Source organism: Octopus sinensis, linkage group LG1 (genome assembly GCF_006345805.1).
Source record: "Octopus sinensis linkage group LG1, ASM634580v1, whole genome shotgun sequence".
Lineage (NCBI taxonomy): Eukaryota > Metazoa > Mollusca > Cephalopoda > Octopoda > Octopodidae > Octopus > Octopus sinensis.
This window is the reverse complement of record NC_042997.1, coordinates 140,256,377-140,270,549: the sequence shown is the minus strand read 5'-3', so window position 1 is coordinate 140,270,549 and position 14,173 is coordinate 140,256,377. Positions and strand designations below refer to the sequence as shown.

Below are 14,173 nucleotides of genomic sequence, written 5' to 3'. Positions count from 1 at the left end.
GCGGCTAACAAAAGACCTGCTGAGTGATGCCAAGACACCCTCGGCCTTCCTGACAATCTTAGAGATATGCTTTGACCAACGCAAATCACTGCTGACAGTGATGCCTAGGTCACGCTCGCAAGAGGATTTCTTGATATCAGTGTTGTGGAGGGAGTATGTGAACGCAGGGTTTTTTCTCCCAAAATGCATGGTGGTACACTTGTCCACAGCCAGTTTCAGTTGCCAGTCTGTGATCCATTGCTGCATTGTGTCTAGGTCTGATTGCAGGAAAGAGTTGTAGACATCAGGATCTGTCCTCTTGATTTCAAGGTACAGCTTGATGTCGTCTGCATATTTCAATACTGTGGCATTCTTTAAATTGGCATCTATGTCGTTAATGTATGCCACAAACAAGAGGGGACCAAGGACAGATCCCTGTGGTACACCCGATGACATCTCATATGGTGTAGAGTGCTGTCCTAGAACTGTGACTACCTCCTTTCGGCTGAGGATGAAGGATTTCAACCAGTTAAAAAGGTCATCCCCCACACCCATTGCAGAGAGTTTCACCATAAGCCTTTTGTGTGGCACAGAGTTGAAAGCCTTAGCAAAGTCAAGGTAGACAACATCCACCCATGAGCCACTGTCAGTAATCTGAGTAATGTCCTCAAGGAACTCGACAAGCTGGTCACTGCAGCTGGAGTTAGGGACAAATCCATATTGTGAGGGTCGGATGAGACTGTGAGAGCTCCAGAAGTTCCAGAGTGTTTCTCTGACACACGATTCCATCAGTTTTGCAATACAGCTAGTGAGACTGACTGGGCGATAGTTGACAGGTGATGTGCGGTCGCCCTTTTTGAACAGAGGAATGACACTGGCAGTTTTCCACTGCTCCGGAGTAGCACCATTGTTGAGACAGTACTGGAAGAAAATAGAAAGCTGGTGTAAAAGGAAGTGCCTGCCACGTTTGAGAAGCAGGTATGTAACTCCATCGAGACCAGGGGAGGCATAGTTGCGCTTATTTTGAAGGTGACGTCGCAGCATTGCAGGTGTAAATTCCATAGTTGTTATGGAGTTTGCTGTTAGTGATGGTGAAGATGGTACATTTTGACTTTCAACAGTGAATATGTTTGCATAGCACTCGGCAATGAGTTCTGCGCATTCCTTGGGGTTGTCAGTGATCTGGTTTGTGTGAGGGTTGCGAAGAGGGCCCACTGGAGAGTGAGGTCTCTGCTTTGAGTGCACATATTTCCAGAAAACCTTGCTGTCAGGATTGGCTGCTATGCACTGTTCAAATTCAAGCACTGCTTTTTTTGTCACTTGCTTGAGATGGTTGGAGGATTTATTCCGCTTCTTCCTGTTGGTGTCTGATTTATGCAACCTGTATTCCCGTTCAGCAGTCCGACGTTCCCTCCTGGCAAGTCGGACCGCTGAAGTTTCCCAAATTGCCCTTTTGGGGCGGTTCTTCTTTTTTGTTTACGTGGCACTGATGCTGCACATGCTGCCCATATTGAGTCCAGGATACTCTGGAGTATAGTATTCACATCTCCAGAGTTGTAGAATTCACGCCAGTTTGGGTGCTGTAGTTCAGTGTGGTACAGGTTCCAATCTGCTCTCTTCCAATCGAAGGAAGCAGATTGGAGATGGTTCAGGTTTTTGTTGCCCGCAAGAGCCAGATTGGCGATGATCATAGCATGATCAGAGTCACCTAGAGGTTCCTCCGTAGTGCAATTGATAACCGCTTCAGGAGTTGTGGTGAAGAGCAGGTCCAAGGTGTTGTCGCCTCTTGTTGGAGAGGTGACTACTTGTGACCAGTTTGAGTCCAGCACAAGCTCAACAAAATCGTTTGCACTCTGTGGCCAATGGAAGGTCTCCCAATCGATCTCAGGATGATTGAAATCGCCTGCAATAAACACATAAGTGGCTGTTTTCCTGGCAGCAGCTCGGAGGACATTGCAAAGCTGTGTGTCCCGATGGTAACTTGGGGGACGATAAACAACGCCAAGCAGGAGTGTTGACATGGTCATACGCACGTCACAGAAAAAAACTTCTTCTTGTGATTCGTTCAAATCGGCACAAGGAATTACCAAAAAATTTGAACGAACGTAGACCATCACACCACCACCACGGCGGTTAGTGCGGTCCTTACGGAAGAGGTTGTATCCCGTAATGTTGAAAACCCCATCACAGAGTAAGGAACGCGCCCATGTTTCCGTGACAGTGATGAAGTCAGGGTCAACACTTCTGACGTAGGCGTTGAACAAATGTATTTTGTTGCATAAACTGCGAGCATTTAAGGACAACAATTTGTACCCTGCTCGCAGTTTATGATGGTGTGTAGAGGATGGCAGGTTGTTCTGGCTTAGTTTCCCTGAGTTGCTGTAGTCTTTTTAGTTATTGTGGGTAGAGAGCACTCAGACCAGCTGGTATCTCTCTTCCACGTTTCAGCAGTCTTGACAAATCTCCAGATTTGTCCATCTTCCCGAAGACTGAAGCTTTCCTGTAGAGCTGAGTTCCTATTCAGGGAAGCCACTACACGTAGCTTCGGACGTACATCGGACGGTAAGCCTGGGCGTGTTCGGAAGGTGGTCCGATTTTCCCGCCCAGCTTTAACTGAGGCCAGATGGTAAGAGGTTGCCTCAGTGGGGTCCGTAAAAGACAACTTGATGAGCCTAGGTTTTGGGCCAGGTCGTCCAAGGCGGATAGCACCCGTTGGGGGAACGCAGCCTAGGTCTTTGGCTGAGTTGGCAGCAAAAGCCTGAAGATCAGCCATGTCTTCTGGCACCCCAATGGCAATGACTTCATGGGTGGCAGAATCCGCGGTCTTAAATGCGACAAGAGGTACAGGTACAGGGAGGTTCTTTAGCAGAGCATTCCGATAAGACCCCTCATTGTGGAGTCCAACCTGAATGGTTGCTTTTATTCCTGCTACTTCCCCTTTTAAAGCACAGATCGATTGTTGCAGTTCTGCAAGAACCGCACTGGTCAATTGGTGTTGTTGTTGTTGCTGCTGTTGCTCTGGTTGTGGTTGATTTTGTTGTTGCTGTTGTTGTTGTTGATGTTGTTGTTGCTGCTGCTCTGGTTGTGGTTGATTTTGTTGTTGCTGCTGCTCTGGTTGTGGTTGATTTTGTTGTTGCTGCTGCTCTGGTTGTGGTTGATTTTGTTGTTGCTGCTGCTGCTGCTCTAGTTGTTGCTGCTGCTGTTGTTGTTGCTGCTGCTCTGGTTGTGGTTGATTTTGTTGTTGCTGCTGTTGCTGTTCCGCCTCCTCCACGGGAGTGGCAGGGGGAGACACAATCGTCGGTTGTGGAGGCACGCAGGCCTGACACTGAAAAGTCCAAGATTTAAGCTGAACCATCTTCCAGAGTCTATCCATCATAGCATTATGATGGCTCTTTTTTTGGCCTGGGATCTTCTGAAAGTCCGTGGCACATTGGAGGCAGACAGAGATGAGACATGTCCCACATTCGACCCAGCGATTACGGAACGTATTTTCGGGTTCCGTACAGATGTGGCAGGTGTGATTTTCTGGGCAGTGTTCTATTTTAGAGCAGCGACCAGTCTTATCGCACGCCGCTATGGCTTTCACCATGGCGATTCTGTTGGTTCTGGTCATCCGTAGAGACAGAAAATGTAAACAACAATACGATAAAAGTAAAATATAAAATATTTGTTTTTGATTCGTTCTTTTTTGTGTATATTCCTTGTTCTTAAATATTGTGTGTGTATATACACATGTTTCGTTCTTTTTTGTGTATATTCCTTTTTTTCTTAAATATTGCGTGTGTATACATAAAAGTATTTGTGCGTATAGACACGGAGAAAGTTTGTAAACAGCAATGAAATTTTTGATTTTTTTGCAGTGTAGTCCGTCACATTAAATAGTGTGATTTATTTTCACTCTGCACGTATATACATGTGTGCTACAAGTATCTATGTATGTATGTATGTCACTGCTTTATAAATTTTGGACGTACTTACTGTCGTTCAACGATTTCTTTTACCCTCAACTACACGTGGTGAATTCTTCCATTGTAGATCTGTGGTGGTCATCGTCGTAATATTTTCTCTTTAGTTTCCTCGCCAAATTGATTATACCCTAATCAAACCATTTGTTTGTATACTTGTGAATGTGTCTTTGTTTTAGTAACATTGTATATTCCTCCTTTTCCTTTTTCATTCCCATATTATATGGAACTTCGGTGGACAGCTACTCTAAGACTCCAGCTGCCAGGTCGCCATGTAATTTCAAAATTATCATCATCATCATCATTTAATGTCTGCTTTCCATGCTGGCATGGGTTGGATGGTTTGACAGGAGTTGGCTACACAGAAGACTGCATTAAGCTTCAGTGTCTCTTTTGACATGGTTTTTTTTTACAGCTGTATGCCCTTCCTAACACCTGCAACTCTGCAGATTGAACTAAGTGCTTCTTACGTGGCCCCAGTACAGGTGAGATCAATTTTGGTATGGTTTTTACAGCTGGATGTCCTTCCAAGTACTGGCCACTTTACAGTGTGGACTAATTATTGATGATGATGTGTGTGGGTGTGTTTGCAAGTACTCTTGTCTTAACATCACATGATGGTTGTAAAGGAACATCACCATCGTCATACAAATGATGTTGTTCTTTTCTAGACTTCTCTGAAAAACATGTCAGGTCATGGGAAAATATTACCTTGTTTGAAAACAGATGATGGTTGGCAACAGGAAGGGCATCCAACTGTAGAAAACCAGTCTTAACAAATTCTGTCTGACCCATGCAAGCTTAGAAAAGTAGATGTTAAATGATAATGATTATGATAGTGATATCAAATCAAAGCTGCAATTTTAGGTTGTTGACCGACTTAGGTATTATTTTACTTAATATCCTAATCAAGTCTTCCGTGTCATCAACTATTGGCAACTTGATGGTGTTATACATATATAACTGTCTCTACTACATGTCTTAAATGTTTTATTTCCTTGTTTTCAGCATGAATGTCCAGGGAGACTATCAGCCGATTGAAGCTGGAGGTTTCATTAAGATCTGCTCTCTGAGGTAAAAATATTTTCACATTCAACCTAATACATATTTCTGTCAATACTTTTCTGTGTTCTTACTTTAAATCTTTACTTCTTATTTTTCTAACATCTTTTTGTTTTTGGTTATTTTTTCCTCTTTCTTACCATTCTCCCATAAAACCGTGACTTAGATAGATCTATATATTCAAATATTTGTGCAAGTTTATACAAATTGGCACAGGAGTGGCTGTGTGGTAAGTAGCTTGCTTACCAACCACATGGTTCTGGGTTCAGTTTCACTGCATAGCACCTTGGGCAAGTGTCTTCTACTATAGCATCAGGCTGACCAAAGCCTTGTGAGTGGATTTGGTAGATGGAAACTGAAAGAAACCCGTCGTATATATTTATATATATGCATGTGTGTGTATATATTTGTGTGTCTGTGTTTGTCCCGTAACTTAGTGGTTTGGCAAAAGAGACCGATAGAATAAGTACTAGGCTTACAAAGAATAAGTCCTGGGGTTGATTTAGTTGACTAAAGGCGGTGCTCCAGCATGGCCACAGTCAAATGACTGAAACAAGTAAAAGAGTAAAAGAGAGAGAGTATATCTGCATGAAGTAAGATGTATGCATTTCGTTTCCCTCTTTTAATGGTTATCCTATAATCATGAAGTATCAGTGACTAAAGTACTTAGGATAAATGTCTTGTTTAACCCTTTAGCGTTCAGATTACTCTGTCGAATGCAATGCTTATTTATTCTCATTGTTTTGAATTAATTATACATTATCTTGTTGCTTCAAGATTTCAGTGTTGTGATTGTTTATTTTTAGAACAATGTTGTGGGGTAGGTGTGAGAGGCTGGATCCAGTCAGTTTGAATGTAAAACAGGTAGAATATATGGGCTGCATATGGTCATTTTAAATGCTAACGGTTAAAGGATACTATGCAATATCTGAAAATAGCATCTGAATTGTAGGAGCATTAATATTAGTGTATACTTTACATCATTCTATGTTATCAGTTCAATTTAGAATTATATATGATTGCCCTGTCTTGTTAGACAATAGTTATCTCACATTCAGCCTGGTTGTTCTAATTTACTTTGATCCTTGCATGAGTGAAGCTGTGCTCTTTTACACTTGACTTAAACTGAAAAAAACTGGAGTGCATCTTATACATGGGGCAAAGCTAAAAGTACAAATTCAAAAAAATGTTTTACCAAGATTTAACACAAAACTAAAGATGCAACTTATATACAAATAAATACAATACACACGTGTGTGTGTGTGTTGTAATTTCCCCATATCATGTATAATAGCAAAGTTTAACTATCTAACGATGTGCGACTCCATGCAATTCAACGATGGGTAAATTTATGTGTTTCTTATGTAATTTATCACATGTAATTATCTCCTTTGTCATAGATATAACTTTCTGGAATTATATAACTCTCTGCAATTATATGACTCTTTATAATTGAATATCTAATATCTTTTCCAGACTGCGAGAGTTTTACAGAAATCGTCAAAAGCAGATTGGTTCCTCAACGCCATATTAGAAGTTACTATTCATATTTGTCCATCACAAATTAAATTAGTGGCTGTAATGGATACTGGATGTTCCAATTATTTTTCTGTTCTCTTTTTAGTAGCCATTTATATTCTAGAAGTATCAATCCTTAACTCTCCAAACTACCTTCCAAACAACACCACCACCACCACCACCATTGCGAATACCATCATGAGCCAATAAGGTGACTTGTATATAGCTATGTAAGCTGCTCAGCGTTGCCATCAAATTCTTTAAAACAGAGACCATGTGTTTTGTCTTGAATTTTTAGTTCATCATCTTATCCCCCCATAATAAAGGTGGAATTGTGCCCCAAACTGCTGGCAAACTGAAATTGTTTAACAGGTTTGTTCCAACAGATGTAAAACAATAACTAAATCATTATCAACATCATTAACAACAACAGCAGCAGCAGCAGTAGCTTAAGTATGTGTCTATGTAGTTCCTCAGCCTGGTAGAAATAGCAGCTAAATCTTCCTCAAATCACATTCTATCATCATATATAAAGCAGAAAGGATACACTGGACAGTGTATAAACAAAGAGATCTGATGGCTCTGGCTGAAAGGCCTTTGATTAGAGGCCTGCTCAATTAGACTGAACGTGAGGGTTAGAAAAAAGATGTGATATACTTCTCAGAAAGAGTAAACATTTTCATTGGTATTTTATTTCCAGTTTCATTTTTAGAAGCAAATAAATTGATCACATTCTTTGCAATGTTTTGTTTTTGTTTTATTTAATTGTTGTTTATTTTAATTCAACTTAAGTTTAATTTTTTTTTCTTTCTCATGGTGTCACAGCTTACCAAATTGTTCAAGATCATTCAAAACATTTTTTAGAGTTGTTAAAAGACAAAATAAAATGAGACAAAACAGTTATGCATGACTATATTAAGATGTGAGAAAGACTGAATTTGCTTAACCTTTCTGTGATATATTTATATTAAAATAAATCAAATGAAGACTTAGGCCCCAAGTGGAAAAGCATGATCTTCAAACAGTGAGCCTCGTGGAGGCAATGACAAGTGACTGAGACCTTTGGCAACATGCCATGCTTGAGAAGACCTGTCAAACCAAGTGAAATTGGTCATAGCCGATACCAGTGTCGTGTAACAGACACCCAGGCTGGTGGCATTTAAAAAACTCCCTTTGAACATTGGATCTCATGGAGGCAATGATAAGTATGAAAAATAGCTAACATTTCCTTCAAACTTTACTTTTGTTACATTTATTCAAACCCCAAAGGATCCCTCTCAACACAAGGCTATGATGCTCCTCCACTCCACATGATCAGAGATGTTAGCCACCAAGGGACATGCTCAAGTGGTTAAGAACAAGCAAATCTGTGGTATTGAGCAGAATATTTGCTATAACAATATTTCTGCTTCAGCAACTCGGTGCTAGATCTGTCTGAAATGTAATGGAAGATAAGTAAGTTTGAAAACATTGATATTCATCCAGTCACAAAAGCAAAGTTTGAAGGGAATAGTATCCATTTCCTTTATTTCTAGATGGAGGCAAATAGGAAATAACACTTACTGACCAAAGACGAAAAAAAATAATAATATTGTTACACTGTGTAATTGCAGGTCTAACAAATTAAGTTCTCTCATAGAGACACTACTCAACTCTGAACTGCAGATAGAAAAGATTATCACAATAAGTCAATGCTTGTTTAAGAGAGAAATGCTACAAAATCAAAACTAAATGCCGAAGAGGTAAAAAAGAATAAGGAGTACTGAAAGGCCAAATGAAACAACAATAATATGGAGCAAGGCTCAGAACCAGAAGAATAAGATTTACTGAAAGGAGAGAGACATATACCCATCCCCATCATTTTTTATAGGTACTAACTGCAATAGCTGTTAATAAATTTCTTGGCATCAGAGATTTTCCTACCGCTGCAAATGAATAAAAATAGAGCAGTTGCGAGCTATAGTCAAGATTAATTTCTCATAGATGCCATCCATTTGAAAACAAATATTTGTAATTAAATTTTTGATGGTCATTACATCATGTTAACACCAACTAAATTACTGTTTTTCATGTTGATAGCATCTGTGAGTAATTAATCTCGCTAATTAAGTATTTTCTTTAAAAAAAAGAAAAAATGATCATGTTTCATGACCACTTCTGTAAAATATTGTATATTTATTTAGCAATGCTCTTTTTTTTTACTTCATTAAGCATAGTTGAATATATACTTCATTGAGGAAGTCTAATAATACCTAAACATGTTGAGAGTTGTCTTCTGTAGTTGCCAAGATGCTTACATTTGTCCCTTCTTCATTGCATAAAGTATTTCTAAATTAGATTATTATATACTAATTGCACTATTAGTATTACTATTCCAACACCTTAGCCTTGTCATTACCCAAGGTAATGCCACGAACATGTTGGCTTGCTTCAGTAGGTTCCAATGAAATATGTGGTATGTGACCAATTGAAACACTAAGTGTTGAATTCATATTTTCTTTCTTCTTTTTTCTCTCTTCGCTCATGTTTGTGTCTTTTTTGGATTTGTATTTTATGTGGCTTTGTGTTATATATATATTCATGTGTGTTACATGATGGTCACTCCTGTTGTTATGATGTATGAGTGTTTTTCAAGGAGAGGATTTAAAGGAAAAAAATGTATGGCCAACAAGAAGAGGGATACCACAGTAAAGGAAGACCCATCCTTATTATAAGGGTCAGTTGGAGCAATCACTAAAGTCTCTAGAGCTTAATTTGACATTTTGGGAAAGTTATGGCCTAAATTGATCTGCATGGTGTAAAATGTATCATGATTCATCAAAACAATCTTTTTCTATTTTTTTCCATATCAAATTCTAATATAATCATAATTTACATGCTCTGATTGGTATTTGCAGAAAATTTCATTAAAAGATATCCATTTATCTTAAAGTCATGAGGAAATAAAGTTGGTGAAGAGGCACACTTATGTAAGTATGCCCCTATGTATGTATATATATGTGTATATATATATATATATATATATATATATATATATATTATCATCATCATCATCATTTAATATCTATTGTCCATGCTGGCATGGTTTTCTATGGCTGGATGCCCTTCCTAACGCCAACCACTCTGAGAGTGTAGTGGGACTTTTATGTGCCACCAGCACAGGTGCCATTTGTGTGATAACAGAGTGTGTTTACGTGTCACCAACATGGGTGCCAATTTGCGTGACACCAGTATCTGCCAAGACTGTGATTCTGATCAGCTTGATGGGTCTTCTTCTCAAGCATTACATAACATCAAATGTCTTGGTCATTGCCTCCATGAGGCCCAACACTTAAAAGGAACTCAGCCACTTTGCCTCCGTGAAGCCCAACACTTGAAAGGAACTCAGCCACTTTGCCTCTGAGGCCCAATGCTTGAGAGGAACTCAGCCACTTTGCCTCCTTGAGGTCCAATGTTCAAATGATGTTCTTTACATGCCACCAGTATGGGTGCACTTGGCTTGACAGATCCTCTCAAGCACAACACATCGCCAACAGTCTTAGTCACCGGTCATTGCATCTGCAAGGCTCAAAGTTCAAAAATCATGTTTCACCACCTTGTCCCATGTCTTCCTGGGTCTACCTCTATCATAGGTTCCCTCTACAGTTAGAGATTCGCAATTCTTTACACAGCTGTCCTCATCCATATGCACCATATGATCATATCAGTGCAGTCGTCTCTCTTACACACCACATCCAACTCCTCTTATGCCTAACTTTTCTGTTGAACATGCATACTGGCTCTCAAGCCTACACATGTCCTTGGCTGTCATAGCCCATGTTTTACTGCCATGCAGCATAGCTGTTTGCATTACAGACATCAAACAATCTGCCTTTCACTCTGAGAGAGAGACCCTTTGTTGCCAGCAGGGGTAGGAGCTATCTGAACTTTGACCAGCCTAATCTTATTCTCACAGCTACGCTCTCAGAGCATCCACCTCCATTACTAACTTAGTCACCTAGATAACAGAAGCTATCTACTACCTCTAGCTTTCCCCACTGGCAGTTGATAGTCTATTTTTTTGTGCATTTTCAGCATTTATTGTAACTGTGCACCATCCACACACAAAAGTTAGTTTCCCTGTTAACCTTCCTCTGATGTTGCTGCACCTTATATGTGTCCAAAGCTTACACTGGGTGCATCTTATGGAGTGTCTACCTATGCCTTTTCTACAGATTGAGCAGAGCCATCTACCTGAAGGGATTTGTGATTTGTCAGCCTTCCTATTTACTATGACTTTGTTTTTACTAGGTTGACTCTAAGGCCCTTTAATTCTAGACCTTGCTTCCATACCTAAAACTTCTTCTCTAGTTCAGGTAGTGATTCAGCAAGGTCATCAGCATAGAGGAGATCTCAGGGGTAGCCTGTCTTGAATTCGTCTGTTATTGCCTGGAGGACTATGATGAATAAGAGAGGGCTGAGCACCGATCCTTGGTGAACTCCTACTTGTACTTTGAATTCTTCGCTGTACTTGTTGCCAACCCTCACTTTACTGGTAGCGTCCCTCTACAAGGCTTGTACGGCTCTCCCCAACCACTTGTCTATCCCTAGTTTCTGCATTGACCACCAGATAAGGGATCAGGAGACCTTGTCAAAAGCTTTCTCCAAGTCAACAGAAACCAAGTACAGAGGTTTATCTTTGGCTAGGTATTTGTCCTGCAGCTGCTTTACCAGAAATATAGCATCAGTGGTGCTTCTCCCTGGCACAAACCCAAACTGCATCTCATCTAGACTAACCCTCTCCCTAATTAGTTGGGCTATGACTCTCTCCATAACTTCCATCACCTGATCCAACAATTTGATACCTCTGTAATTATTTCTATCTAAGGCATCACATTTACCTTTGTAGCAGTTGACTATGGTGCTGCTACACCTGTCATTGGGTATGACTCCTTCATGAACTACCTAATTTACAATACAGGTGACTAGACCATAACCCACACTGCCAGATATGAAGACAGATATATATATATATATATATATATGTTGGATCAGGTAATGAAGGTTACGGAGAGGGTTATAGCCCAGTTAATTAGAGAGAGAGTTAGCTTAGATGATATGCAGTTTGGGTTCGTGCCAGGGAAAAGTACTACAGATGCTATATTCCTGGTAAGACAGCTGCAGGAGAAATACCTAGCCAAAGGTAAGCCCTTGTACCTGGCTTTTGTTGACTTGGAGAAAGCCTTTGACAGGGTCCCCCGATCCCTTATCTGGTGGTCAATGAGGAAACTAGGGATAGATGAATGGTTAGTGAGAGCTGTGCGAGCCATGTACAGAGACGCAGCTAGTAAGGTGAGGGTTGGCAACGAGTACAGTGAAGAATTCCGGGTAGAGGTTGGGGTCCACCAAGGTTCAGTCCTCAGCCCCCTCCTATTTATCATAGTCCTCCGGGCAATAACGGAAGAATTTAAGACAGGATGCCCCTGGGAGCTCCTCTATGCTGATGACCTTGCTCTAATTGCTGAGTCACTATCAGAACTGGAGGAGAAGTTTCAGGTGTGGAAACAAGGATTAGAATCGAAGGGCCTTAGAGTCAACCTAGCCAAAACCAAAGTCCTAATAAGTAGGAAGGTGGACCAACCACAAACAACTTCAGGTAGATGGCCCTGCTCGATCTGTAAAAAAGGTGTAGGTAGAAACTCTATAAGGTGCACCAAGTGTAAGCTATGGACACATAAGAGGTGCAGCAATGTCAAAGGTAGGCTAACTGGGAAGATAGTTTTCGTATGTGGCAGATGCTCAGGAGAAATAAACACTGGAAATGTGCAGAGACCAACTTCTACCACGTTCCAGGGAGACAAACTAGAAGTAGTTGATAGCTTCCGCTACCTAGGAGACCAAGTTAGTAGCGGGGTTGGGTGTGCTGAAAGTGTAACTGCTAGAGTAAGAATAGCCTGGGCAAAGTTTAGAGAGCTCTTACCCCTGCTGGTGACAAAAGGCCTCTCGCTCAGAGTAAAAGGCAGACTTTATGATGCATGTGTACGTACAGCCATGCTACATGGTAGTGAAACATGGGCCGTGACTGCTGAGGATATGCGTAAGCTCGCAAGAAATGAAGCCAGTATGCTCCGATGGATGTGTAATGTCAGTGTTCATAATCGTCAGAGTGTAAGTACCTTGAGAGAAAAGTTGAACCTAAGAAGCGTCAGTTGTGGTGTGCAAGAGAGACGGCTACGCTGGTATGGTCATATGACGAGAATGGCTGAAGATAGTTGTGTGCAAAAGTGCTACACCCTAGCAGTTGAGGGAACCTGTGGAAGAGGTAGACCCAGGAAAACCTGGGACGAAGTGGTGAAGCACGACCTACGAAGTTTAGGTCTCACCAAGGAAATGACTAGAGACCGAGACCTATGGAAGTATGCTGTGCGTGAGAAGACCCGGCAAGACTAGTCAGGCCATAACCCGTGGCCCCTACCTGGGACGTAGTCAGTCCACCTGTGCATACCTTCCTTCTTGTGATACTTGTGAAGACCTGTTGAGGCAAGTGAAAATCAAACAAAATCAAAATAGATGAACATCAATGGAATTTGTATCCTTGTGGTACCAGTGCCGGTGGCACACAAGAAAACCATCCGAACGTGGCCGTAGCCAGTACCGCACCGACTGGCCTCCATGCTGTGGGCACGTAACAATCACCATCCAATCGTGGCCGATCGTCAGCCTAATCTGGCTCCTGTGTCGGTGGCACATAAAAAAACACCATCCGAGCGTGGTCGTCTGCTAGCCTTGTCTGGCACCTGTGTCGGTGGCACATAAAAACACCATCCGAGCGTGGGCACCTGTGTCGGTGGCACATAAAAACACCATCCGAGCGTGGCCGTTCGCCAGCCTCGTCTGGCACCTGTGTCGGTGGCACATAAAAACACCATCCGAGCGTGGCCGTTCGCCAGCTTCGTCTGGCACCTGTGTCGGTGGCACATAAAAACACCATCCGAACGTGGCCGTTCGCCAGCCTCGTCTGGCACCTGTGTCAGTGGCACATAAAATCACCCACTACACTCTCGGAGTGGTTGGCGTTAGGAAGGGCATCCAGCTGTAGAAACACTGCCAGATCTGACTGGCTTGGTGCAGGCTTCGGGCTCCCCAGACCCCAGCTGAACCGTCCAACCCATGCTAGCATGGAAAGCGGACGTTAAATGATGATGATGATGATGATGATATATATATATATATGCACAGGCGTAGTTCAGGGTTTAGTCCCACTGCTTGGCACCTTGCGCAAGTGTCTTCTATTATAGCCTTGAGCTAACCAAAGCCTTGCGAATGGATTTGGTAGATGGAAACTGAAAGAAGCCCGTCGTATATGTGTGTGTCATTTTGTCTGTGTTTGTCCCCCACCACTGCTTGACATCTAGGTAACTTAGTGGTTCAGCAAGTCACTCACAGAATAAGTACTAGGCACACACACATACATTCACATACCTCCTTTTACAAACACGCACATATATTCACAGAGTTGAAATGCTGTTTGATTTATTTGTTTCAGCGTACAATTTTCATCATCCCACTACCAAGTATGACATCACCCCACCTTCCTTCCTTTCTCATTCATAAACACAAGAGTATTATTATAGTAGATTATCTCGGTAACCATGGGAGCTATGAAAACA

General features: G+C 41.5%; 1 protein-coding gene across 2 annotated transcripts in view; it reads left to right on the top strand.

The window, feature by feature from the left end:
- LOC115214493 (argininosuccinate synthase) overlaps positions 1-7,266 on the top strand; it is a 38,105-nt gene extending 30,839 nt beyond the window's left edge. For both annotated transcript variants that reach the window (XM_029783701.2, XM_029783694.2), the window contains exons 15-16: positions 4,953-5,018; positions 6,483-7,266. In XM_029783701.2, the coding sequence (XP_029639561.1) occupies positions 4,953-5,018; positions 6,483-6,540 (124 nt within the window). In that variant the 3' untranslated portion in view covers positions 6,541-7,266. The remainder of the gene's footprint in view (positions 1-4,952; positions 5,019-6,482) is intronic.
- Positions 7,267-14,173: the final 6,907 nt, after the last annotated feature.